This window comes from Scophthalmus maximus, chromosome 11 (assembly GCF_022379125.1).
Source record: "Scophthalmus maximus strain ysfricsl-2021 chromosome 11, ASM2237912v1, whole genome shotgun sequence".
NCBI lineage: Eukaryota > Metazoa > Chordata > Actinopteri > Pleuronectiformes > Scophthalmidae > Scophthalmus > Scophthalmus maximus.
Window position 1 is genome coordinate 615,038 of NC_061525.1, and position 27,463 is coordinate 642,500.

The 27,463-nt window shown below is 41.0% G+C and overlaps 1 protein-coding gene across 5 annotated transcripts in view; it reads left to right on the forward strand.

The window, feature by feature from the left end:
• The window catches only part of sgsm2 (small G protein signaling modulator 2), an 83,049-nt gene that overhangs the window by 46,870 nt on the left and 8,716 nt on the right, over positions 1-27,463 (forward strand). The window contains exons 4-20 of one of the 5 annotated variants that reach the window (XM_047335701.1): positions 574-741; positions 2,517-2,584; positions 3,420-3,568; positions 3,738-3,872; positions 9,841-9,965; positions 10,081-10,148; positions 10,296-10,459; positions 12,406-12,538; positions 12,818-12,955; positions 16,628-16,802; positions 18,208-18,272; positions 20,320-20,465; positions 23,615-23,743; positions 23,834-24,016; positions 25,212-25,598; positions 26,131-26,255; positions 27,387-27,463. The exon at positions 27,387-27,463 is cut by the window's right edge and continues 6 nt beyond it. In XM_047335701.1, the coding sequence (XP_047191657.1) occupies positions 574-741; positions 2,517-2,584; positions 3,420-3,568; positions 3,738-3,872; positions 9,841-9,965; positions 10,081-10,148; positions 10,296-10,459; positions 12,406-12,538; positions 12,818-12,955; positions 16,628-16,802; positions 18,208-18,272; positions 20,320-20,465; positions 23,615-23,743; positions 23,834-24,016; positions 25,212-25,598; positions 26,131-26,255; positions 27,387-27,463 (2,435 nt within the window). The remainder of the gene's footprint in view (positions 1-573; positions 742-2,516; positions 2,585-3,419; positions 3,569-3,737; positions 3,873-9,840; positions 9,966-10,080; positions 10,149-10,295; positions 10,460-12,405; positions 12,539-12,817; positions 12,956-16,627; positions 16,803-18,207; positions 18,273-20,319; positions 20,466-23,614; positions 23,744-23,833; positions 24,017-25,211; positions 25,599-26,130; positions 26,256-27,386) is intronic. The other 4 variants (XM_047335703.1, XM_047335702.1, XM_047335704.1 and 1 more) reach the window with 4 other exon arrangements.

A 27,463-nucleotide genomic window follows, 5' to 3' on the forward strand; every position in this document is an offset into this window, starting at 1 on the left:
TTTAATAGATCTCAAAATGATGCTCAAACGTTACCAAACACTGACTACAACATTCACATTATACCATGAACTGAGTTTACGATAGAAAACAGGGTTTTAGTACCTGTGGATTAATAGAGACGACCAAAGTTAGCATCTTCCTCATGCCAGAGCTCCTATATTTATGAGCTGCACATGAGCAGAGCTTGTAGCTGTGTCTCCCTAACATCCACAGCAGCATCAGAGTGTCATCTACTGGTCTGCAAGTGTCAGTGTATTATATTAACTATATAAATAGAATACATATACACAATACATACATGTCATTGAAGCAGAGCCTGCTGGGTAGGAAGGCAAACAGGAACCACGTTTACCCCACATTCATTTCAACCAAGTCTGTTTTTAACAGATGTTTCCCTCTTCCATATCCTGGGTGCAAAAGCACAGTAAAAGGATTCCAAATCTATCATCTATTTGTGCTTCAAATATTGATTAATTGATTAATGTGTCTGCAAGGCTACGTAGATACCAGTAGGACCTTCCCCCTGTAGTGGTGGTTGTTCATGGTCCTGACATGTTCTTTCTGCCCTGCAGGAGAACCCAGAGCATGGGACATGAGCCTCTGAGGAGACAAGGCTCCTCCACCACCAGCCGCCCGCCTCAGCCCCTCTCTGCTCAGGCCATCAAACACATCTGGGTCCGGACAGCGCTCTTTGAGAAAGTTCTGGACAAGATAGTGCAGTACATTGTGGACAACTCCAGGTGATGTGTTTTATTCTTTGCTGCTCACCATTGCACAGCAGTGACTCACAGCACTCCAACTCAGGCTTTGTTGTAGCTGTATGCTGAACAGTCCCTTGAATAAGCTATTTATGTGCATGTCCCTTTCTTCCCCTGTGTATGCTCTCTACTTGCTTTGTTCTGGGCTCAGTCTGGCTCACAGCTGCTGTGGGCTTCAGTGAACAGTCCACACTCAATACATCAGCCAGGGGGAGCTGATTCACCAACACTTCACTCATCAAAGCCTCAAATATGAAGTGCACGGACATATGATAACGTAGATCAATAACCTCTACTCTGGAACATGAGTCATGTTGTTCTTCATTGTATTTTTGTTGTTCCTGCTGAGAACTGGGCAAATATAGACTTGACATAATGTTCACTCAAGCACAATTTTTCTGATCAGATCTATGATCAATGCCAACTTGTGTGTCAGTCCTTCAGTAAACCGCATATGTTCAGCTGTCACACAGTAGCCTGGGACTCTCAGTTATTTTAACCTGGTCTGGCTCACACATGAACAAGATGCTGGTGACCTCCGGCGTTTGGGCTGCCGCTGCTCACTGGTTTTCACTAGTTGTCAAACTGGTTTCAAAAAAACATTTCAACGAACTGTGATTGTCGATGTTTTGGTTTTATTTGTTTACCTGCTGTTCACTGGCTCATGGCAACTGTTTCTGACCAACTCTCAGATTCAGAAGAACGTCACCTGTTGCTGACAGGAAGTGGAAAGTCTGTTGTGCAGACTGCCTCACATCCATAGACTCTTGGCGTTGTCTGAGATCCATCATTTGGATTCTCATGCTGCTATAGTGGATTAACCTGCTCTCCAATATCATGACTGCACTCCCACAACTGACACACACAGCTGAGGAAATCCACCGGCTTTCATCCCGATATGAGCTCTCAGCCAGTTTACCCACCCATCTGGACATTCTCCGATGTACAAGACTGTTTGTGGGGTGCACTTAAGCCTGGACCATAGCGTGTTAGCTCCTCTGCCGAGGACAGTTGGTCATCCTCTATCACACTGTGATCAGTTCTTCATTTTCAATGTCTGAATTCTCACTAATGAAGCTCCATGCTTCTACGACACTATTGTAAACACAAAACTTGACTTCTTACAGAGACTTGGCAACAATAACAGACTTCTGTCACTTGAATCAAACACTACAACAGGGTTTGTTTACATCTGAAAACCCCACTCTTCCGGTGGAGTGAAGTGGTCTCGCACTGATATATCGAGAGAATCTGAACATCATGTCGGTCCCTTTGCATCCTCACTGCTCATCTGAATGGACAAATCATTTCTTTGCTTTCTTTGAAATCTAATGTTTCACTCAGAGTAGAGCAGTGGGCCATGGGTGGCTTCTCAGTTAGAGGTTAGCAAGATTTGTTATGGCAACTAGTTAACAATCGAATCTGGTTTTGTCATAAGAGTCCCAGGATGCAATGCAGCCATATGTTTTTAGTTAGGAATGCTGATATGATAATGCACAACAATCATCAGAATTACTGTATTACATAACCCCATCATATATTCTCTATATTCGCATGAATTGAGAAAATTCTTGTTCTGTGGAAATTGTTGAAAGTAGTTAATTGAGCTGAAGTATGTGCAGATGAGATGATACTTATCTTTAACCCACCACACAACCAGGTACCTGTTTTAATTTGGTGATTCCTAATTACAAACGAGTTACATTTAATTATTTATTTTCCTTTGATTCACTTTTTTTTTGTATTTGTCTCTGCAGTAAATACTATGAGAGAGAAGCTCTGATGCATGACTCTGTCTTTGGGCCCATCTTGGCAGCCCTGCTGGGTGAGTATATTAGACTTTGCTTGAACTGCCAAAATGTACTTGGTGAGCCAGTAACAAAATGTACAAAGCTACATTATCCAGAACAAATCCATGTGAAAGCCAACTCGATTGCAGGAGTTGCAATCATAGAAGTAAGCACAAATTCAAGCACTCTCCACACAGTACAGCAGCTGAAAGCATACAGAGACAAAGAACCTTCACACAAAGTTTAATAAGCAGAGAAAGAGAGACACACAAGCAGTCATGCAGGAAGGGGAAACAAACAAGTCAGTGGACTTAACCAAAGAATACAAGTTGAATAGTGTGACAACCAGCTGAGAAGAAATAAACTCCATATTCACACTCACTGCAAAGGTTAGGAGGTGCTGCTGATGAGGACGCCTGGTGGACAGGGGACAAGTCACTGGAACAGAAACACATTCATGTCTGCGAATACCAAACAAAAGTGTTAAGCACTGTTCTGGTTTGTTGCTACACAGCCCTTAAAGGACAAGTGGTATAGATAATGGTTGTATTGCACACCGTAGAACCAAAGTAATTTGGTCAGTACCCTAAGAAGTACCAAAATATCTCTTGGGCAGATGTCTCATAATAGTGGTTCTGCACTAGCTACCACTTTTTTACATATTTCTTTGTATACAACATCAGTTTCACCAAAACTGGAATGCATTGCTTATTACATGTATTGTTCTTTAAACTGTCACATTTATTTCCCCACTGACATTTCCAAGTCGGGTGTCTGATAGTCTGAGAAGTCAAAGGCAGTAAAAATTCTCTTTATCGCAGTAGTAAACTTTCAGAAGGAGTTTCATTTGACGAATGACACTGTTTTCAGTGGGGCCATGTGCTCTGGAGTACACCAAGCTGAAGACGTCGGATCATTTATGGACTGACCCCTCAGCCAATGAGCTAGTTCAGCGTCACCGTATCCACGGGGCTCACCGGAGTCAGGACACCATTGCTGGCCGCCGGCCTGCTCTTGGGGTAAGTGTGGAGGCTGATTTAGATCCGTCGCCTCAGGATGTGTTGGTGTTTGGTGGTGGGCAGGAGTGATCACTGAGGATGTGTGGGATGGGAGTACTTGTAAAAGCTTTTACTAATATAAGTTTGGTATTTTGAGTTTTTGAGTTAAGTTTGGTTTGATCTATCCTAGATCCGCAAGAGGCAGTCCAGTGGCAGCATGTCAGAAGACAGGTTCGCTGCATCAGCGAGGGAGTACGTGGAGTCCCTTCACCAAAACTCCAGAACACATCTTCTCTACGGCAAAAACAATGTCCTGGTGCAACCGGTACAACGGCACATTCTCATTTTGTAATGATGATGAGAATCACTATAATACAATAATAATGTGTAGTACTAACAGATGTTATTGCCATTACACTTATTGGCAGTGTTTTTCTGTTTCTTACTGTGAAATATGTTACTAAAATTGGTACAATAGTTTAACAATGCTCTCCTGCACAGACATCTCTTGATTTACTAAATACCTGACCTTGTTTCCTGATATCTGCAGTAGTGTGTCTGTTCGGTCACACAGCAGGAGCTGACGCGTAGCTGCGGTTGGGCCTGGGCCTGGGCCTGGGCCGGGGCTTGGGCCCACCCACTTGGCACGCGGACGTTCCATTTCCATCACTTGTTTAGTCGTACGGGAGGCGGTGAAGTTAGTTTTAAGTTGGGTATCCCAACACTGGGTAAGAAGTCAGAGTGAATATCCGTTGAATATGTATCCCAGTGGCGGATTTGGGCATAGGCGACATGGGCAGCCGCCCAGGGCGGCATTTGGCCGGTGGCGGCACTGAGTGCTCAGAATTTTTTTTTTCCACTCCGGTGACGAATTCCTTTCACTTCCTAAACAGCGGTACATAACACACAGAAACGTCTCCTTTGCCTTAAGACACTACAGCATTTATTAACAGATAGACTGAAACCTGAACTGCAAATTCACTACAGCAGCCAACCCGGTTTCTCTGGACCTCGCTGTTCACTGACCTCGCCCCCCCTCCCCCTGCACGCGCGAGGGAGAGAGAGAGAGCAGCGGATTGAGCGTGTTTGTGTGTGTGGGAGGGGGGATCTATAAAACAGCGCACCTCTACTTTTGTACAGTACTAATGCAGTTTCCTGCTTGAGTTGCCAATATTCATAGATAGAGGGAGTTCTCAGGACTGCTCTCAGAACCTGCCTCACACTTAAGTCACTGCATCTGAAGCAGAGGCACATGGCGACATGTGACCTTGTCACCTTGCCTATAACAAGCTGTACTGTTGAGAGACTCTTTTCAGCTGTCAGTGGGATAAAAACTAGTGTCAGGGCATCAATGAATGACTTACAGACTGAACTCTTGTCCCTGCTGTCCTTTGAAAGAGAACTGACTGAATTATTGAACTACAATGAAATCACTGCAGTGATCAACATCAAGCACCGTCATCTCGTGTTGTAATCATCTAAATCAGGCTAAGTTAAGTTATGATAAAACTGTGCTTTCATTCAATTATAGTGGTAGTGGTCTGTTTTGGTTAACATTGGTTATATTCAGAACCTATAAATATATGATTGGTCTTAGATGTGCTAGGCGCACCTATTTTTTTGTGTGACCACCCACACAGAGATTTCTGCCTACGCCAGTGAGCAGGAGCCTGCAAATGTTTCATTTTATAAACACGTTTACAAAAGCAGTACAAAAACCTTGAAGAATGAGGCCTGTTGACTCTGGTACAATGAGGTCTGTGGATTATCGGGACTATTACACTATCGTGTATCGCAGGGGGTTGATTATTTAAGTGTTTGGTTGCCATGGCAGTGTGTGCAGTCTCAGAACTAGACCAAAAATAATTGGGGGGGCATCAGTCCTGCTCATCTGCAGAGAGGGGGAAACTACACATTAACATATAGATGCACATTACATGTTAGTCCCAGCGTATCTCATAGGCTGTTACCATTGTCCATCACATAGTCACTGTATTAGGTAAGTTTGACTATGTATATTATTGTTATTATTATTATGATTATTGAGAGCATGTTACATATACACGCACTTGCTCTCACATTAGTTCCCTTCTTAAAGCTGCAGCTAGCTATTTTGGAGATTGTTTCTCTTTTTGTTTTCGTCGTTGTTGATGATTTGACTGCACTGGTAGGGGCTTGAACCCGCAGCCTTGGGTGTAGGAGACAGACGCTCTAACCACGAGGACAAAACCCCTGAGTTGTAGCGTCTGTCAGGGGGTGATGATTACATACTGCACACACAGTGTTGTGTGGTGAGGTCCACAGAGCCAGGGCTTCACCAAAAATCTGCTATCTTTTTTAGTGCACACAGAACCGACAGCCGGAGGACCTTGAGCAAACATTTGCTGGATTTTACTTAAAGTGTCTTGGATTAAAATGAATCGCCTATTGCCCCTTTGCCATTAAAAAAAGTGGAAAGGTCAGTATTTCACAGTTATTGTAAGGGCATATTTTTAAGATACTTAATAATATGCACCTACATAGGCGGGTGAACGGCTAAACTCTGCTTTTCACACACAGATGATCTGCTCTTTTCTCTTTGTACCCGCAAAATTCACCATTATGATATCAATTCACCAAAGTGAAAGCTCACATTTTCAAAGGGCACATTAAACACACCCCTGATTAATTAAAAGGCTAAGTACAGCCCTTTTCAACCATGCGTGGAAGATGGATTTGGACACAAACTAAATTCACCTGTGCCATGTTAATGATTAAAATGAAGATCTACATGCAGCACAGAAAGACAACACTTAACACCCAGTCACCTGATGTACGCATGAATTACAAATTATTGCTATTTTCCTGTATTACTGTGCTGTACAAACAGACACGCACATTTTGTATGCATGATCTTTTTGATCTGAAAGCTGTGTTTCTCCTGCCTGTAATGTTCTCTGCTTTGCCCGATAGCTCCAGTATGTTTGGCTCTGGGAATGTATAATGAGCACATATTTGCCTCCCACATGTATAGTATATATTTCTGGTTTGTATACTATGTTTTCTGTCCATATAGAATGTGACATAAAGAATAAATGTACAGTAATTAATAATAACCGACAATTCAGCCAGCTTGAAGATTCTAAACCTATACTCTAATAGACAGGCCTTGAAAAACATTTTTTGTGTTGCCAGAGAGACACCATTGTCATTTAAATCTGATGAAGCAGATTCTTCTTTCTCAGAGTTATACCAGACTGATATCGTCTATATTCTGTTCAAGTTCATCACTACACAAAACTCTCTAAAACCACCAATAGACATTCTTACATCTGTTACATCTTGTGTATGGAATAAACCAGGAGTGAAAAGAATTACAGTCAAAACACACGATGTGAAGTCTTTACATTTTCCTGAAATTTTCTGGATGGGCTTTAAGTGAGAACACAAATGTACGTTTATTTATATAGCACATTTCATAAGGCAGGCGTAGACTCAATGTGCTTTACAATTAAAAGCAAAACATACATGACAAAAACAAAGGTATTGTATAAAAACAGAGAATAGCATAAAAACAGGTATTTCACATTTTACACCTCCCTAAAAGCTTGTGAAAAAAGATATGTTTTGAGTTTGCTTTTAAAGGAAGACACTGTTGTAGCAAACCATAATTCCTGTGGTAGAGAGTTCCAGAGAGTACAACTGTAGTGACTGAAAGCACCATGAGCTGATTTAGAATTTATTCTAGGGGTAGCAAGGAGACCTTTATTTGATGATCTAAGTGTTCTGTCTTGTGCATATTCAGTGAGCATGTCAACAGTGTATGAAGAAGCTAAACAATTAATAGATTTAAAAACAATAAAGTTTTTTTTAAAACAATTCTGTGTTTCACAGGGAGCCAGTAAAGAGAAGTTAAAATAGGTATGATGTGCTAAAAACTTTTGGAACAATCTTACAGTCAGATATGAAGACAGCCAGTTAAGAACTGTCCCTCTAAGGCCTAAACAGAATTCAAGGTGCTGAAGAAGAATCATACGGTCAACTGTATCAAAGGCCGCACTTAGATCAAGAAGGACCAGAATGGAAGCTTTATGGTTGTCTGAGTTAATTTTGATGCCATTAACTACTCTGACCAGAGCAGTTTCTGTACTGTGGTTATCTCTAACCAGACTGGTTTAGCATCAAACAAGTTGTTGTGTGACGGATACACATGCAGTTGGTGGTATACAACCTTTTAGAGGATTTTCCCCAGGAATGGAAGGTTTGAAATAGGTCTGCAGTTGCTCAAGTCAAATCGTTCAAGATTATTCTTATTTAACATGGGTGTTACAATGGCATGTTTGAGACCTGTGGGAAAGCTTCCAGACAGAATGGAGGCATTGACAATCTCAAGGACATCCTTTACCAAACAGCCAAAAACATATTTGAGAAGCTTTGTAGGCATTGGGTCAAGAGCACATGCTGCCGTACTTACCTGCTGCACCACCTCATGTTCAATGGGGGAAAAGTTAGACAAAGACTTGGTATTGAGTGGAAGAAGTGCAGTGATACCCACCAGCAGGGGAAGCCATAATGATATTCCTAATGTTGGAAATTTTTTATGTAAAATATGATTCAAAATCTTTACATTTCTCTGAAGAGTAGAGCTCTGCAGGTATTGATCTAGGAGGATTAACCAGTTTGTCAATTGTACTGAACAGGAATTTAGAATGATTAATCATTTTTTTAAATAATTTGAGAAAAATAGTGCTGTCTAGTTGTTTTCATTTTTTTGTTATATTTACTGAGCAGGTCCTTAGAGATGTTATGGTCAACCTGCACTTCGGTCTTGCGCCACTTGCGCACAGCTTTGTGGCAGGGTCTTTTAAGTGCTTTCAACCTTTCTGTATTCCTCCAAAGTTCTATAGTTTTATCAGAAATTAATTTAGTTTTAAAAGGTGCAACATCATCCATAATTTGCGTCACTGAAAAGTTACAATTATTGACCAAATGATCACACAAAGACAAGGAAGATAGATTCAAATCATGATATGACCTGGTACACCTATCAGTTTATGTGGCCAGTGATAAATCTACTCAGGTCAGCACAAATGGAGCGTCTTTTGATTAGTTTTGAGCCAGGTACGTGTTGTTCACCCAAGCAACATCAAAAAAAAAAGTAAAAGTGATCTGAAATTCCAATATCTAGGCTTCACTTATATCAAGGCCTTTAGAAATAAAGAGGTCAAGAGTGTGACCCTGATTATGAGTAGGCCCAGCAGTGTGTTGTATGAATTCAAAGGTTGACAACATGTCAGTAAAGTGGTTTGCAAAATGGTCTGTAGTGTTATCTATATGAATGTTAAAATCACGGGTGATAAGGATTGAGTCATATTCAACAGTTATTTTAGATAGAAGCTCACCAAATTCAGAAATAAAGTCTTTTAAGTTTTGGGGGGGCGTAAATTGTGAGCATTAGACAGGGATATGTAGGTCTCCTTGCCATAGCTAAATACTCAAAAGTAGAGTAAGAACCAAATAATACATGTTTACATGGTAAAATATAAGAAAAAATTTCAGCAACACCACCACCCTTCTTGTTAGACCTGACACGGTGTGAGAATGAAAAATTAGATGGTGAAACTTCAATCAGTTCTTTGCTTTCCGTTTCATCGAGCCAAGTCTCAGTAAGGAGAATACAGTCAGGGCTATGAGATCTTATGATATCATTTACAGTGAAAGTTTTATTTGAGCGGGACCTGACATTAAGGAGTGCCATCTTTAGAGGATTTGCAGAGGTTGAGTTGCCAGTTGTGACAGAGTCAGGCTTAGGATGGCTAGAGTTTTCTGAGAACTGTGTTTGAGAGTGAGAACATACTGTGGCAGGACACACACTGTCAAAGCTGGGTGTAATTGGAGACAAGGGGGTCTGGATCGGGTCTTGCCGTGGTGCATGTCAGAAGGAGTTAAAAGCTATAAATTGGATAAAATGAACAGTCAACTCATTTGTTCCCTTTCTGCTGTGTTCATCATACAGCATGTAAAAGGCAAACTCAGAAAAATGTCCGGACCCGATCCTCCAGACATTTCCTGAAAACGGCTATAGAGACGAGAGTGGTCTCATACTGTTCCCAGAAAGATAATGAGCAAACATTAGTTCTCACAATGTTTTTTTCAGGAAGTTCAACTGTAAAGCTCACACCGCTTATTTGGATAACAATTTTTTTTCAATGCTTTCTCCTCTCTCTCCCTGTTTTGTGCTGCAAACTTGACCCCCTCAAAGCTTAAGTCTCACATTATGTCCCTCCTTTCTCCTCTTCCTTATCCCTCGGTAGAAGAAGGACATGGAGGTGTTGCAAGGCTACTTGTCGCTCCACCAGGCCGGGGACAACCTCACCCTGAAGTGGACCCCCAACCAGCTCATCAATGGCACATTGGGAGAATGTGACCTGGAAAAAAGGTAGCCAAAACATGCAAAAAAAAAAAAATTATATATATATATATATATATATGTATATATATATATATATCCAGCTTGTATTACTAATCCAAAACACATTTGACCTCTTTTGAAGTATCTATTGGGACTATGCACTGACAGTTCCTCTGCGCCAGATAGTCTGTATCCACTGCCATCATCGCTGTGAGTATACTGTGGCTGATCCCTCCAATCACCCCCCCTTACAGTCATGTGACACTGTATCAGTCAGCTCCCCTTACCCTTTCTTTTTCTTGTCTTTTTCTCACATTTGTTTTTATCTGCCTTCTTTTTCATTTCCTTCATTTCCAGCGGATTGTGGTGGTACGTTGGTTTTGGTAAGTCAGGATGGGATCCAGCGGCCGCCCCTCCACTTCCCCCCCGGTGGTCACCTACTGGCCTTCCTTTCCTGCCTGGAAACAGGCCTCTTACCACGGGGTCAGCTGGAGCCCCCCCTCTGGTCTCAGAAAGGCAAGGTGTGTAACCTGTGTTAGATCTACGTTGACGTTTAAGCTTAAGGACCACATTTACATGTGTGTCGCATGTCCAGATGTATTTAGATATGTAATTAATTGAGCATAGAGTAAGTTCAGGCAGGCCATGAAGTCAAGCACCGCCACTTTGCAGCACATCAGCTCACATGGAGGGTGGGGACGTGTGCTCTCCCTTCCTTAAAGTCTTCCACGTGTGTGCATGAAAAGGCAGGCAGGGAGGTTAGGTTTGCCTAGTATGGTTGTATCAGCGGGTCTTAAGCTTTTGCAGTCCTTGCCTCATTTTACATGAAGGCTCATGGAAGGGGTAGGGAGGTGTGCTCCCTGTACGATAAACTTGTCAGTGACACAAGGTTGATAAAACTATACCTATCATTATATTAGGTGGGAATACATTCAAATCTTGCAGTGCAATATGGAGAATTCTATATTCTGCACTTGCGTCATTCACATTGCACAATTTACTGAATGCCCAAAATGTTTTGCAGAGATATGATGTCATTATAAGGTGCATTAAATCAGAGCCAGACTACCTAAATCACATGTTTTACAAGCCTTGAATCTAAACATAAACATACAAATCATATGTAGCAACATGTGGTGGACATTTAGACATAATCTTGTGCATAACTTATGCAATTCAGCAAATATCCATGGAAAATCCAAGCTTTATCTGTTAATTTTCAACTGTAACATTACATCGTTTTTGGTGTAAGTTTAATTGTTTTATCCCATGTAATTTTGTATACATGGCCTCTCCTATGGCTGCTGTTATCCCTGCCTTACATTCCATGAAGGTTCATGGAATGGTAGGGAGATGAGCTCTCCCTATCTCAGTCTTTCCACATAGGCATGTGGAAGGGCAGGGTGGTCCCAGAACAGTGCCATACCCCCAAATATAACTATTTGCTATTATTGAAATTAATTTATTTTGACTATTGTGGTCCGCGGGACGTCTTCTTCGGTAACACTGTCGCTCGAGTTAACATTTCCTGTCGTCATTTTCTCTTTTATCTCGCTCTCACTCCTGACGGACTGATGTGCAAGCTGCAGAAGCCCAAACATAAACAGAGCTGCAGCTGGCTAACCTAAACTCTCTTTTGTGTGCATCAACCTAACTTGACATGGCTGTAACTCTATTCCAGCCATATGATTGGTTCAGCACAGCACTATTCTCATTATCATTGGCTGTTCGTGTTGTCAGTCAAAAGGTTATATCGACCGTGTCTTCAATTTCTATCGAGGAAAAGTTATTTCTCGATAATTATCATAATCGTTTTATGGCCCAGCCCTAACAGTAAGCGATGTTTGTTGTTGTTTCTGATTTTACTGCACTAACTGGGCCGAGAACCCACAGCATAGGAGTATTTGGGACTGACCTAACCACTAGGCCAAAACCCCTGAGTTATAGCGTCATTTGCTAGCATGTATACAAACTGCACACACAGTGTTGTGAGGTGCAGTCCGCACCATTTTTTTTTGGGGGGGGGGGGGGGGGGGGGGGGGGTCATTTACAGAGCCAGGGCTACGCCCAAAAAAATAGATTTCATTGCAGACACAGAACCGACAGCCAGCGGACATTGAGTAAATATTCCCTGATTTTTACAAAAAGTGTATTGGTTTTAAATCGCTTACTGGCCCTTTAACCCATTCACATTGATGTATGATGACGATTTTGACAAGAAAATAAGACCACTTTTCACTTGTCAGTTTGTTTATAGCAGTGGTATTAGCTTGGTGTAAAAAATGACACCTGAGTACCATGTAACCACATTATCTGTGCTTTAAATGTGGATATTTTCCTTTAATGCCATTAACATTATTCTGGACTCTTGAAGACCTCGATTTCAAAGTCACCTTTTGCTGCAGCTGCTTGTTTTGCAGCTCGCTGTGTGTTTTTGTATTTTTATAAATGTATGTGTGTCCTGCAGGGAAAGGTGTTCCCTAAACTGAGGAAGAGGAGCAGTGCTGCGCGGCTCATTGACCAGGACAGCAATGGTGAGGAACAGACAGCTGCTGACTATGTGTTTCGCATTGTCTACCCAGGATACCACTACGACGCCAGTAAGTAGTACTTTCACATTGTTATTTACACTGTTAAAACAGATTCCCAAGGCATTAGTGGCTACACACTACAAACATGTAATTTTCTTTTGTGGCTAACACTCATCTCTTTGATAGATTTTGCCTCTAGAATAATAAATGTAAGTGTTTGAAGTTTGTCTTCCCATGATGTGTTAAGAAAGTGAGGGTGTAGCGTGTTGTCTTCCCCACAATGCACATCTTGAGGCCTGTAGAATGCCATTTTTCTAACTGTGTTCTCTATTGTCCCACTGGTGCAAGCAGTCACTATAAATTACCATCACACCACGGGCAGCCGCGCTCCGTCGCTGGACGATGACGAAGAAGAGGAAGATAGGCTCCATGCTATGATCTCAATGATCTGCTCGCGGAACCTCACAGACCCTAATGTCATGAAAGGTTTTTATCACCTTAACACAAACACCCAACCCCACCCAACCGCCCCCTACTCCTAGACCTCACCCCAGCTTCAGATGTCCCACCCCACCTTTCACCCCATTGCTCTCCCAGGTCTTCTACCCACCCTTCCTCCCAACCTCACTTCAAGCAGCTTTGTCCACCTCTGTGTGTACTCCCTGACGCCGAGCCCAACAGTGTAGAGAATGCTGGGGTCGGCTTTATTGAAAAAAAAATGGGAACATGGGTTGGGAGGATTAACAAAATTTGGAATGCCAAAAAAAATGTAATGACATGATTATGCACTCATATATCAGATATGTTGAAAACTAAGAAATACTGACAGTAGAAACTAAATAACCAACAGAGAACATGGTCAGCTTATAGATGTAAACCAATCCAACAACCACAGAGATGACTACCAGCCTCTACCTGTCTCTAACTTTGTACCATTAGGTCGGATGTAGTTAAAAAAAATCAGCCATATTGATATCCAGCACAAATGGAGATGCTTGAGAGATAAACATCCATTGAGTGAAATGAAAACATTTACGGGACACAAGACTAGGTGAAAATGTTGTATTCAGCTGGATCTTGTTTGGTAAATGTGAAACTGAGGATGTAGTACAACGCTATTGTGGAAGAGCAAAATGCCAAAATCCTCCAATACAGCATGATGTTCATGTAGTAAATTGTGGTCTCATTTAAAGTAAAATAGATGATAAAGCATGGGTACAGCATGATTGACAGCTGTCCGTCCAATCGGTGTATAGTTGCAGGTGGGCACGCAGTGGACGAGTTCTCAGTCAGACCCACCCTCAATATTACGTCCGCTTGACAACATAGCACTGGTCAAAATGCTAAACTCGAGGCATCAAAAACGGCATTCCACAAACCAAAGGGTGAGGGTTAAGTTGGAAACACTTCCTGTAAACACTCCCTGATGGCATAATATCAATTGTTTACACCAATAAATATTTAAAGATCAATGGCGAATGGGGAAACTCCAACACTGAGCTGGCCGACCAGTGGTGTAACTCCAGTCATTCACACGGCACTCTGCCAACCAGTGGAAACTTCACATGAACTCCGCTTCATCACACAATCACAAACTCAAAGTTGCCTCCTTTTTGTTGGGTGTTTGTTGGATTTCCTCGTAGTGACCAAATTACAGAGAGATAGAGTTCTAAGCTTTTCCAAGCATGTGGCTGGAAAAGGACCTCATATTTTTCTCAAAATGTTGGTGGAGACCAAAACCGTGTGTAAAGGAACGTGTACAGGACTTATTTTGGATAGAAACATAACACCAAATGAAAGCCAATGTTGTTTCAGGCTTTATAATTCACAACATATTTCAGTCAGTGTCCACAGCATTCATCATCACATTGTTCTGTGTATCAAGGTGCCATCAAACCCTAATGTCTATTTTAACTTAGTAAGTAAGAGTAGCAGTGAGTCTCCAGTGATGCACATTTTACTCAAGTGACATAAATCCTAATGCAAATTTAATGCTATGCTGCCAAATAAATAGTTGAATTGTAGCTGAAGCTGCAACTTCCAAGTGTGAGATGGAGGAGGACAGGAAGAGGTAGAACACAAGCAAAAAAGCTCAGGGAAATGAGGAAATCTTCATCACACCATCTTGAAGGAGTTACCATAGACTGTAGATAAAAATGGACATAGTCACCGCGTCCAGAAAATGAAGCCAATGCAGAAGTGCATGAAACCTCTATTCTCTGGAATCACCAGAAAAGGCGACTATGAGAAAATGACTACTTCTCATTTGATTTATAACGTCAGTAAACATTGTCCTGAGGAGTTCATGGATCAATCGCTAGCTTCTTCAATACAGCATGATGTTCACATGCATGGTTGCAGGTGTAGGTGGGCGCGCAGTGGACACGCTCTCAGTCAGACCCACCCCCAATTCTACGTCAGGTTGCAAAAATACAAGATGATGCTGGTGAAAATGCTAAACACTAGACTTGTCACGGATATTGGCAGACATCCAGTAAAAACCTGAGCAGCCATTGACACACTCCCTCTACACCTTTCCTGTTTAATTTCACTCCTATCTTTCTTCCCACCACTCAGTGACACAATTGAATCCACTTGTTTGGCAGGGATCCTCACACAAGCTTGTAAGAGCACTTTGGAGATACACTGTCAGATGAACCGACTTGTGGACCACCTGGTGTCGTCACTGACTCAGACATCCCTAGGTCTCACCATCTAGGTTAAAGACTTTATGGCTGCTTTGCATTCTGGGATTTGCAGTGCTGACTGCTAACTGGAAACTTATGACAGGGTATAACTCTTGAAGCATGTCTCAGCACTGTTGGGTTTAGGCTGTCGTGGCCAAAAATTGCTTCGATAATTTGCTCAGGTTTTTTTTTTAAACATTTTTTTGGGGTGGGGTGGGGGGTGTTGCACTTATTTAATTTGACAGAATTCTGTTTCCTTCTTTTTGTCTTTTCATTTTTCACTTGCAACATGCTTGACAGTTTTTGCATGGGAAATATGCACCCCTGTCATTGTTTTATAAAGAACAACTGTGTGTATCTGCATATTTGTGATGGAAAATCCTTTTCTCCTTCAGTCTCCTCCTCTGTTTGTTTTGTTCGATTTCTTTCTCTCTTCGGACTTCCTCAGTTGTTTCTCCTCTGTTTGTGCAGTCGTTTGCTGCGATGCTGTTCACTGTAATTCTTCACTAAACCTTCCACCTCTTTCCCCCTCCCCTCGCCCCTCCTTGCCCCGTCCTCCACCCCTCTCATTACGGTCCTGTGGGGTTCCGCAGTAGTAGAGACGTGGAGTCTTTGTGTGAGCGGGGTTTACTTTACTGAGCCCAAAAACACATGTTGATCAAATGTAGTCCAAAAAATAAAGGGGGGGGGGGACCAAATGTCGGTCTCGCTCCAGCATTTTTTCTGTTTGCTTTTTTTGTTCTTAATATTATTTGTTTTGGGGGGGTTATTGAACAACCAAAGCACAGCTTCATATTTATGACAGGTCATCAGCTCCAACCTGAAGAATTAAGGTGAAGAGCATTTATTTAATGTTGAAGTTTTTATGATTTTTTCCCTCCCCTTTGTGTGCCCTTTTAAAAAGTGTCCATTCGTTTTTGTTGTTTCTGAGATTAATTTGTGTGTCTCTTGTCTTGTTCTGGCTTTATGCATCCTGCATGGCCTGAGCATCAGCCTCGTTCCTACACTCCTCTTTCAACTCCTTCACTTCTTCTCTTCTTCCTCTCCTACTCCCTCCTCTCTTCTATTGGTCTGGGGCATCTCTCTGAGCTCTGCTGTCTCTTCTCTCCCCTCTGAATGAACTGATCCAGCATGGCTTCCCTGAATCCTCTCTGCCTGTCTCTCCCACAGCACCGTTCCCGCTTCCTAAAGTGTCCCCTCCACTTTTGGTTTCCTCTCTACACTTTTTTCAGCTCTCACATGTAACATGAGTGTAAAAATGTCCATCCATCAATTCATTTCTTGATGTCATGAATAATGTGAAGCAATACATTGAAATATGTATTAATGGTTGAGCTGAGGGACCTACGTCATAATATGTAAGACTTAAAACACAGCCAGTGTGAAAGAGTGTGATACATGAAAATTGCATTGTCAATTTTGTCACACTGAGACCTCTGCTGTCTTCTCACTTTCATTCTTTCTGGTGTAGACCATGGGGAAATGATGGAGATGCAGGGTTTTGGAGGAAGCCCGTCGTCATGGCAACATGCTGAAGTAACCACGTACGAATCCCTGTGCCAGTCCTGCTCCACAGCTGGTAGCAATGTGTCTTTCGACTACCCGGCCAGCTGTACCTGCATACACAACCCATCAGACATTCACACGTATGCACTTCCATTTAATGTTCGAGTGCAATGCAGGGTGTATTGTTCTGATTTATAATTTACTATGAGCATCAGTCTGGGGTTAGTGTGGTTTATCATGTGAGGCTTAGGACTCATAAGGTAATGTCAGTCAGGGAAAAATTAAGATATTCCTAAGTTTCAGCCCTAATTGAATTGATTTTATGATGAAAATCTGGAAAGCTCACCTTGCACAGCTACACTATACGCAGGACTACAGGCATAACATTACTGGTTGACAAAAGATGAATTTTAATTTGAGATCAGTTGTTTTGTCATTCTGGCAACTGAAGCCAGACTCGGGTCATTCAAACACAACCCAAGAAATCCCAATCTCTTAGTGTGTGTGTGTGTGTGTGTGTGTGCGTGTGTGCGTGCGTACGTGCGTGTGTGGGAATGTGGAAGTACATGGATACACATTGGAAGCAGCAGTTGCAGCTTTTGAAACTCATGGATGTTACCATAATGCGACTAAGGTAACACTTTATAATAAGTTACACTTATTCACCATTAATTAGTTGCTTATTAACATGCACATTAGGAGCATAATAAAACACTTTGTGTGTGCATGTTTGTATGCATGTATGCATGTGTGTGTGTGTGTGTGTGTACATATTTGTAAGTGTGTATGTATGTACACTGTTGCCCATAAAGTTGGAATAATTTTGTTTTCAGACACATTCCTCTTTGTATTCCTATTAATACACATCGTTAATCACCTTTGACCAGGTGCAATATAAAAGGCAAGATATTCGCTGTGTCATCTTTTTCCTGCTTAAAGTCTGTATGCAGTAAGTCCACGTTTTCAGAATTGGCTTGCACTCCGACAGGACGGACACAAACAAGCCAACATTGCTGATTTACAAAGGTTTGCAAAGGTTAATTGTGGTTTAACTTTCACTGTGATATGTTTGAAAGAGGTTGTTCAATAAAGTTTTGAGAAGATATACACTTTATCTATCAAGAATAAATAACATTGTCACAATCATTTCATGAGAAGAGGTAAAAAATATTTTATTCCAACTTAATGGGCGACAGTGTATTTGTGCAGGTTTGTATGTGTGTATGTGTGCATTGTTTGTGTGTGTATGTATGTATGTATGTGTGCATGTTTGTATGTGTTTGTATGTGTGCATGTTTGTATGTGTGTGTGTGCATGTTTTTATGTATATATGTGTGCATGTTTGTATTAATTACAATGTTTCGGTCATATGTACCTAATATTCATGCTAATAAGCAACTACTTAATGGTGAATAAGTGAACTTTAATATAAAGCGTTCATTGAGCTAGTATCTATGCAAACCATCTATCCATTAGAAGAATTAGAAGAACAGTCATGTGGTGGTTCCCATGGTGATAACAAGCAACCTTTTTTTTCCTCACCAGTATTCCTCTGAAGATGCTCTGCCAGAACATGAAGAGGCAGATAGTCTCCAGAGCCTTTTATGGATGTAAGTACACCATCTTACCACTGTACAGTACTCACACGTCCATGTCTAATTTAGGCCCAGTCTCAATGTCCAAACTCGCTAACTCACACACTTTCAGTGTGTTCCTGTTAAGTCCGTGAGGGCTTAGTTCTGTCCCACTGTCAAATCTTCACGAGGGCTCGATCGCGGATTTTTTGAAGCCCTTTATGCCCACTTTCCGTAAGTCAGCATCAATGCCGACTTTGTGAGAACCACCCACAGTTCATAACCAGGGAGAATGTATGAAAAAAGGTAAAAAACCGCCATGCATAATTATTTGCAAATTACCTCTCATCCTCTCCATAAGGCAAAACCCAGGAACATGTTCCAATCCAGTTGGTTCCTCAAGTGCCTTGGCCGTGAAGAAAATTAGATTACATTTTTTTAACTATATTTTTAACTACTATTGAAATATGTACACAACAAATATGGTACTATTCATTTTAGAAAAAAATAACTAAGTATAAAATATTTGCTAAATGGAACAGCAATGAGGTTATTGAGTTACAAATTTTTATTGAAATGTATTAAACATGAAAAAGATCAATAAAGGAAGATGGAAATGGTAAATAAACAAATAGATTAAAATAAAAGGGGAAATAAATTATTATTTCAGTTGTTTGACTTGTACTTTTTTCTCTTCAATTAATTTGTAAGATTTTTGGTACAATTTAAATTTAGGAAAATAATAAATTTAGGGGAGGATTTTTGGATGAAAAACCAAATGTTATTGAATCTCTACAAGGAGCACCTGGAAATGATGAGAGTTTTTGTTTTATACAGTTGTGTATATCAAGCCAACGTACATGTATTACAGTATATTACATGAGGGCCGTGAAGAAAGTAAAATATGGAAAATACAAATTCCTAAACACACATAGTCAGCATTCAAGTTTTTGCATGATGAACATAAGGTGCTGTCCCATTCCTGTTTATACCAGTTCAGGCCCGCAGACTCTCCCACTGCGTCGCTGACCAGGTGATTTCACTGAGGTCTGTGAGGGTTCAGGGGTCAGGGGCGGGACATTGAGATTCAGCCTTAATATTAGTATTGTGTCATTTATTATGATAAACAACATATAACAACTAAATTCTTTCTTACACACACGTAAAATGCTTTCAGTCTGTGACATTTTTTCTGCTGCTATCACACAAGGTAACATATTGTTTATGATAATTCATCTATTAAGGGACCAGTAATCTCAACAGAGGTATGTGCTTGTAGTCAATATCTTTTTAATTAGGCTTCCCATTTAAAATGGCTACATTACATTCCTTGCTTCCAACAGAGTACTCAACTGATGTTAAAATCAATCTCAGTAATTTTTATTTAATTACATTTTTTTATAGCAGCAAATTACAACAAAGCACAGTTTACAAATTACTGAGAACTTGCAATATTACTGAGACACTTCCCACAATGAGCAAACAGGAGAGAGAAAAAAACTCAATGTAGCTGCTTCTGGATGTGAATGTTTTGTATGGACTTTAATGTAAAATCGCTTTGAATAAATCAAAGATGTAATATAGAATCTGTAATAAGTGGCTGGGTAACATAATGCACTTAGTGTTATTAAAAATGTGTATACGGTTCAGTCTGAAGAAGAGTTTGTTGTTCGTTAATTGACTTTGAAGTAATAAAAAAAATGAAAGCATGCAACCCTGCTTGCATGCTGTACATACCCCTATCAGGCATTGCAAACATTTTATAATGTAATAATGCCATTTCATTATGACGTCACCATGACGACGTCATAATGTCATTGTCATTTTTTCCAGAAAAAAAAGTAATTTTATTTAATTTTCTTTTACTGTATCATATATATATACTCTCTCTGTCCTGGAAGGGGCCCTCCAGCTGCTGCTGAGTGTTTTTTGTCCATTTCTGCTATACTGAACATCAATGAGAAATGTAATGCAGTTGTTCGCTGTCCACTTTGTAAAACCCTCCGAGACAAATAGTGACTTGGCTTTGTAAATGAAATATACTTGTCCTGACTTTACTCCTCCTGTTTCATCTGTCCATCAGGGCTGGCCTACTGCCGACACCTGTCCACTGTGCGGACTCACCTGTCAGCTCTGGTCAACCACAACATTGTTCCTCCAGACAGACCTTGTGAGGCATCCGGGGGCCTCAGCAAAGAGGTGTGGAGCAAGTACCAGAAAGACTGCAAGGTGCGTACGGACAGTACATTGATGCTTCTCCACCTCCCACAGGCTGGAGGATTTAGAAGCCAGACATTCAGCCGGCTTGCCAAGTCATGAATGCTATTGATCATTCCCCAAATATAAGTCATGGTCTCTTTGTAGTGTGGGAGACCTGTGCAAGTCTTACTGAAGGGCAGGATATTTTATAAACTGAGATTGAGAGAGTACGAGAAGGACCAAAGGTTTTTGTCCTGCTGTCCATTTTTAAGACAAAAGTAAAAGTGAAGTTTTTATAGCATATATTAAGATTTGGGAAACAAATGTGCATTGATAGAAGCTCATTTGGTTACTAGCTATTATCAAAGATAATTATGAATTATTAAAATCAATAAAGCTTATTTATCAATGTTAATAGCAACTAGGGCACCACCCGGAAACCGGGAACAATGACCAAATAGTCAATACAGTCTCAAAATCAAGTCTATTCACCCAAAATGTTCATATCTGGTAGATATGATTTATGGAGTGGACTGAAGGTGTGAATCAGACCACTGACTCCGTCAACCAGCCTTTATCACAATGCAAATGAAAATAACACAAACAACTTCTTTTTAAAATATAACAGCATTTATTAACTTAAGCAATATCAATGTACAATCAATACTACTTTTATCAACAAATGTATATCATATGCTAAACTAAAAATCATATATCATATGAAAACCATATGAACAGACATAACAATCAAGAGTGCGTGCGTGCACAGACACAGGTGTGTGCGCATCAAAAGGGGAGGCGGAACAAATGGTGGACGTGACTTGTGAATTCACGAGGCGCCAGAGAAAGGTGGGGCGTGAGACCTCAAGTTAAACGGCGGCTACCTTCAAACGTGTGACTCTTGAGATCAAGAGGGATGTTAACTTCGGACCAGAATCTCTCAAGTACCCACGGGTGTGTGTAAATGTTTGTTAGTAAGAAAGTAAAGGGAAAGTAATCAAATCAGCAGTAAGGCTCATGCGATGATGACTGAGGTCCAGCACCTGGTCTGTGTGACGAAGGGACGCAGCGGCTCAGCTGATGACCTGGTGCGTCTCTGGTCTTTACACAGACGACAGCGTGCTGAGTTCAGACACGATGGCAGAGCAACACACAATAGTCCGACATGGTCAGACACAAAATCACAGTCAAGCAGCACTGATAATAACGCAGTTATTATAGCAGCGATCAATTGGACACGGCTGTCCGGCACAAACTTCACAACAGTCCACAGTAAGTTGAGGGCAACCTGAGGGTTACACAGTCCATGTATCCCTGAGAATGGGAAAGAGTCGACCGTCTATAGAGTTTAGAGAGGCTTTGCATCTGGGCAGTTTACAGACAAAGTCTGGGCAGTTACCTGAGGCAAGGTCTGGCAGATTTTTCTAACTAATTCTAGTTGCATTCACATATCACACAAATCAAACCATAAAATATTACCCATAAAACATTCCTTTGCTAATTTTTGGACATCGGTGATGGAACAAAACAAAAAGAGATAGAAAAGGTTGTTACCGGTTAATAAGCTAGCTCCTTGAAGTTAGCCATGTCACGTATCAAGGAGCAGGACCCAATTACAGAGTGCAAAGTATTTTAATAAAGGAAAACAAAAAGAGCCTTTACAGTCTTCTAGGTAATAAAAATGAAAAAAACTACCAAAATAAATCCACAATGAAAAAAACCAAATACACTGGGAACAAGCAGGACCAGGAGACAAAGGTAACTAACCAGTAAACCTGAGAATCAAAACAGACTGGAACAAACATCACCAAGATCAGGAACAGGGCAAGAATCACAGGTATCAAACAGGACGGACTTAAATACTCACAAGGTGGGCGGGGCATATTGAACACAGGTGGAACACGTTAGGAACAGGTGCAGACAATCGCAGGGGCAGGAGACACAGGAAAAAGTAAAGTGAACAGAAACAAGACACAGGAAAAGGAAGTGAAGCAACACGAAGAAAGAGGCTACAAAGTAAAAAGGGAAATAGAAAACTAATACAAGAAACACAAGGGATAACAGCAGTAACTTAACAGAGGTACATGAAGAATGTTAAATGAATAAATGTCCACAAGAAGTAATTAAAACATGAATATCAGTCCAAAGAAAGCCTGTTCAAGCGCCGACATAGTTCAAGGGAGCAGAATCATGACATGCCAGTGGAATGGCAAAGACTAACTTTACCAATCTGGTCCCTTCAGCTGGAAGCTGTCTTTGAAGGGTGTCCCTGGTGGTTAGATTTGACTTTTGCATGCGTCCATGATCTCAATCTCCGTGTCGACGGTCGAGGTTGAGGTGATGGAGGACAAAGTGTGCGGGTCTCCTTGGGGAGCCGTTAAGATAACTGTCTAGTTTTTAAGGGTAAGTTTATTGGATGGATCATGGTGGTCGTAGGACACTGGAGCATCAGTGGCAAGTGGTATTGATGAGCCACTGCTGCCGGTTCATCCTACGGGCCTACCTATGTCTAGATAGAAGTGCACTGTCAAGACAATATGTTAGATGTGTCTGTGAAGGTTGTGTAGCAGTGGTAGTAGCCTCCAACTTTCTCGCCTATGTCATGTCCGACACAATCTAAACGTGCTGTGGAGGAAGGCAGGAATTAACATTTACAGTTACAATGGTAGCCACGAGGGTCTTATCCAGGTCATGTAATTGTTCTGTGGTTAGAGCGTCTGGCTCCCAGTCCCAACATCAACAATAGAAAAGCAATCTTTCCCCAAAATTGCTTACTGACCCTTAACTGTATTTCTTCATACATAGTATTCTATATCCTCTGCTGGTGTGCATTCATTTTATGTCAGAGATCACGTATTGCTGGTGCAGTCTCCACGCTCTCCTTCACTCTAGTGAAAATTTAATGAGCTTCAGTGAAATTAAGTCTCATTAGATACCATCATAAAGTAGCCACTGTAATAATTCATCAGCTCCAACAAAGTAATTATAACTAATTTAGACTCAGTTCATACCAGAGTCCTTTATCTTCCTCTACAGGGATCGCAATTACTCACTTCTTTGTCTCCTTCTATTATTGATGCACTTCCTCTTCCTCTCAGCAATCCACCAAGATTCTTCCTCCTGTCATCAGTTCATTTTCCTACTTTCATTTCTGCGCGTGTGTGTGTGTGTGTGTGTAGAACTATAAGGAGCTGGAGCTTCTGAGGCTGGTTTATTACGGCGGAGTGCAGCATGACATCAGGAAGGAGGTTTGGCCTTTCCTGCTTGGACATTACAAATTTGGCATTGGCAAAAAGGACATGGGCCAGGTATAACACATACACACACACACACACACACACACACACACACACACACACACTCAAAGCAGTTTATAATTGCCTTTCTTTCCTGTAAAGATTGATGCAAAGATCAGTGAGCGCTACCAGAAGGTGATGCGGGAGTGGAAGGCCTGTGAGGTGATCGTCAAGCAGAGGGAGAAAGAGATGCAGTCGGCCATCTTTGCCAAGCTCTCTTCAGGCAGCAGCATCGACAGTCACGTCCTGCGACTGGTTCACAGAGACTCCACACTCAGCAATGAGGTGAAAGGTTCAACACAGTATGAACATCCAACATACAGACACCAGGAACTTACAGTTTCTCTGACTCCTCAGTAGACAGCATATAAGTAAATCTATGTATTTTTATTGAAGCAATAAATTTAATATTCTCACCAAAAAAGACTTTGTTGGATTTCCATTTAGTGCTGTGTCGATGGCCACTGTTGTCCCACAGTGAATGGCACAAAGAAAGCACAGAAGCTGCGTACCCCTGCAAACTATTTGAAATGTTGTTAGTGACTTTCTATATCCACTTTGATTGACATGCATTAGTGCAAACATTGCATCATTTAATTAAACATCGATTACCATTACAAACTTCAAAAAACGTAGATCATCACAATTATTACATAGTGCATGCTGTGTTCAAATTAGACGTAATATAATATTGGAACATCGATAATGAAAGTCAAAAGTCAGTAACACATCAACCAGTCTGAGAAGAAGTCCTTTAATCTGATACAAAGCTCACACTCCCTCACTCAGATTTCTTCTGATATTTAAAATAGAGGAACTTCTTTACTAAACATGAAGAATGGAATAAAGTCTTGGAACCCACTCCAATTCTTGAAATTCTTAATGAAATTACAAGAGGGGAAAGGAGAAACAAAAATTATAGGGCATTTTTATCGAATATTTATAGGCTTAAATTCAAATAACACATTGAAGATAAAGGAGAGATGAGAGACAGAAATGGCTACAAACATATAATTGGATAGATCAGAAAAAATTTGCATGGAAGCTCACACAGTAACACAAATATTTTTTTCGTACTTGAAAATATGTGGCTCACACATTGGCAATCATATCCGTATATTTTGGACGTGCCCCAAATTAACATCTTTTTGGAAAGAGATATTTGATATTCCACCAAAACTTTTACAGTTGATCCAATATTGGAAGTATCTACTTCATATATTGCTAACAACAACGATTAAAGGTATCACAAATTAAATGTCTTAAACCAGAACCCCCCTGCTCATTCACTGTCAGTATATATATATATATATATATATATACTAACAGTGAATGAAGAGGATCTGTAGAGAGGGGAAGGCAAAAGGAAAAGTTGTGTGGGAAACAATGTTTACATAAAGTTAGTTAATGCAGTTATTACAGTTTATAATGGAGATATGAAGCATATATTTCCTACACCCCTCCCTCACTGTATCCCCAGGTGTTTATGTCGGTGGATGAGCCAGACACAGGCAGCCAGGAGACCCCCAGTGCCGAGGACAGCACTCCCACCATGACCACCTTGGTCCCTACCGCCGCCCTCCCCCCAGAGGAGCGTCCTCTGGTGGAATTTGACTCCCCCGACTCAGGTCTCCCCTCCTCCAGAAACTACTCAGTGACATCTGCTCATTCCCAGATCCTGTTGAGCATAGACGACGGCCAGAGCACGGAGGAGGAAGGGGGGGTCGGGGAGGAGGGCAGGACTCTAGGTGTGCTGGGGGGGCGTCAGGACTCTCTGACCGAGGACAGGCTGTGTAGCCAGCTGGACAAACTGATGAACGATGGAACGTCTGCTGAGGGGATTTCACCATCGCTGTCCTCATACACAGTACGTACAGTATAGAAGAGGCTGTAATGATCACTCTCTCTTCTGTATGTGACAGAATGAATGAAATACTAATGATGCCTGGAAGTCGGTCAGAGTTAGGGTGCTGAGAGGAAGTGTATGACGTCCTGAGGGGCCTTCCATAATCATTATCCATAACATCCGTGACAGAAACTATATTATTAGGCCATCTTCATCATCTTCTTCATCTCATGCGCCTATACAGAAGGTAAAAAGGTACGACACAGCGCACAACGACACTGACACAGCACACACACACACACAGGCACGTACGCACACACAATCATCTCCAGCAGCGCATTACCTCAAACTTCGCTACAATCAAAAAATTGTAAAACATGACATGGCGTTACGGTGCGAATACACAAGCGTTAGATAAAACTTCTTAATGATTCACCAGATGCAATAGATGAAAAGACTGAGGTCGACACACAGAATGCCAAAGGAAGACCAAAGACTTTGAATTCACTCTCAGTCACTCACTGATGTTGACAATAATGTTTCCTTTGAACAGATCGAGCTGTTGGACATAGTTGCCCTGAACCTTCACAGGATAGACAAAGATGTGCAACGCTGCGACCGAAACTACTATTACTTCACTGCAGCCAACTTGGAGAAACTACGCAACATCATGTGCAGGTATGTGCAAAAAGAGTATTCAACATTTTTATATAAACAATGTCATCAAATCGTCGTGACAGCCCACAGAGAATGGTCAGAGAAGCTGGTGAACACAGTGGAACATGCAGCCAGATATTGGGTGAGAGAGAATATTGGCCAGGGACAGGACTCCATGTTCAACATGTCAACTTCACACACAATAGGCACAATCTCAATGTCCACACTCAAGATCACTAAATAGAGATGGAAATGATAAATAAACAAATAAATTAAAATAAACCGACAAAGGGAAATATATTATTATTTCAGTTGTTTGAGGAAGTGGGAAAATCCTATAGAAAGTCATATAAAACTTTTTTTCCTTCAATCAATTTCACAGAATATCACAGAATATAACAGAATAATTTTGGAAATTCTTAAAAAAACGAAAAAAGATTTTTCGAATCTATACTTCTGGATGAAAAACTTCGACATAAAATCATATTACAACAGAGTTCTTCATTTTTTTTTGTTCAATATCAAACCAAATGTTCTAGAATCCAGTGGGAACCTGGAAATGGTGCGATTTTTTGTAACATCCACTTGTGAATATCAAGCCAACGTGCATGTATTATATTACATACGTTTTTGCATGGTGAAGTTCAGGTGCTGTCTTATTCCTGTTTATACCAGTTCAGGCCTTTCAGACTCTCCCACTCAGTCACTGACCAGTTGACGTCACTTAAGTGTGTGAGGGGTCACGGGGGACATTGAGATTGGGCCTTAGTGTTGAGGTTGCAGTTTGTTTCCACTAAAGTTAAAATTCTTACTTGACCGCCTTCTCTTATATATAAAAATATTGTAAGCAACATGTAGTTAAGTATCAAAAATTAGTGAGTTTTTTAAATGCCCTGATTATATTATTGCATTATTAATACGTATGAATGTTTAAGTAGCTGCTTGAGGTGGAGCTAAGTTCAAGTACTTTATATTTTCAGCGGGAGTAGTTTTGTTCATCAGAAAATGGAAACAATAAAGTAAAGCTCAAGTATCTGAAAATATAATAATGATTAATCATATAATCCTAGTGTAATCACACTACCACCAATGGAAGACACAAGATTCAATCTGTTGAGCTGAATGTGATGTGTGTCTTATCCCTGTCCGCAGTTATGTGTGGGAGCATTTAGAGGTGGGCTACGTTCAGGGCATGTGTGACCTGCTCGCTCCACTCATGGTCATCCTGG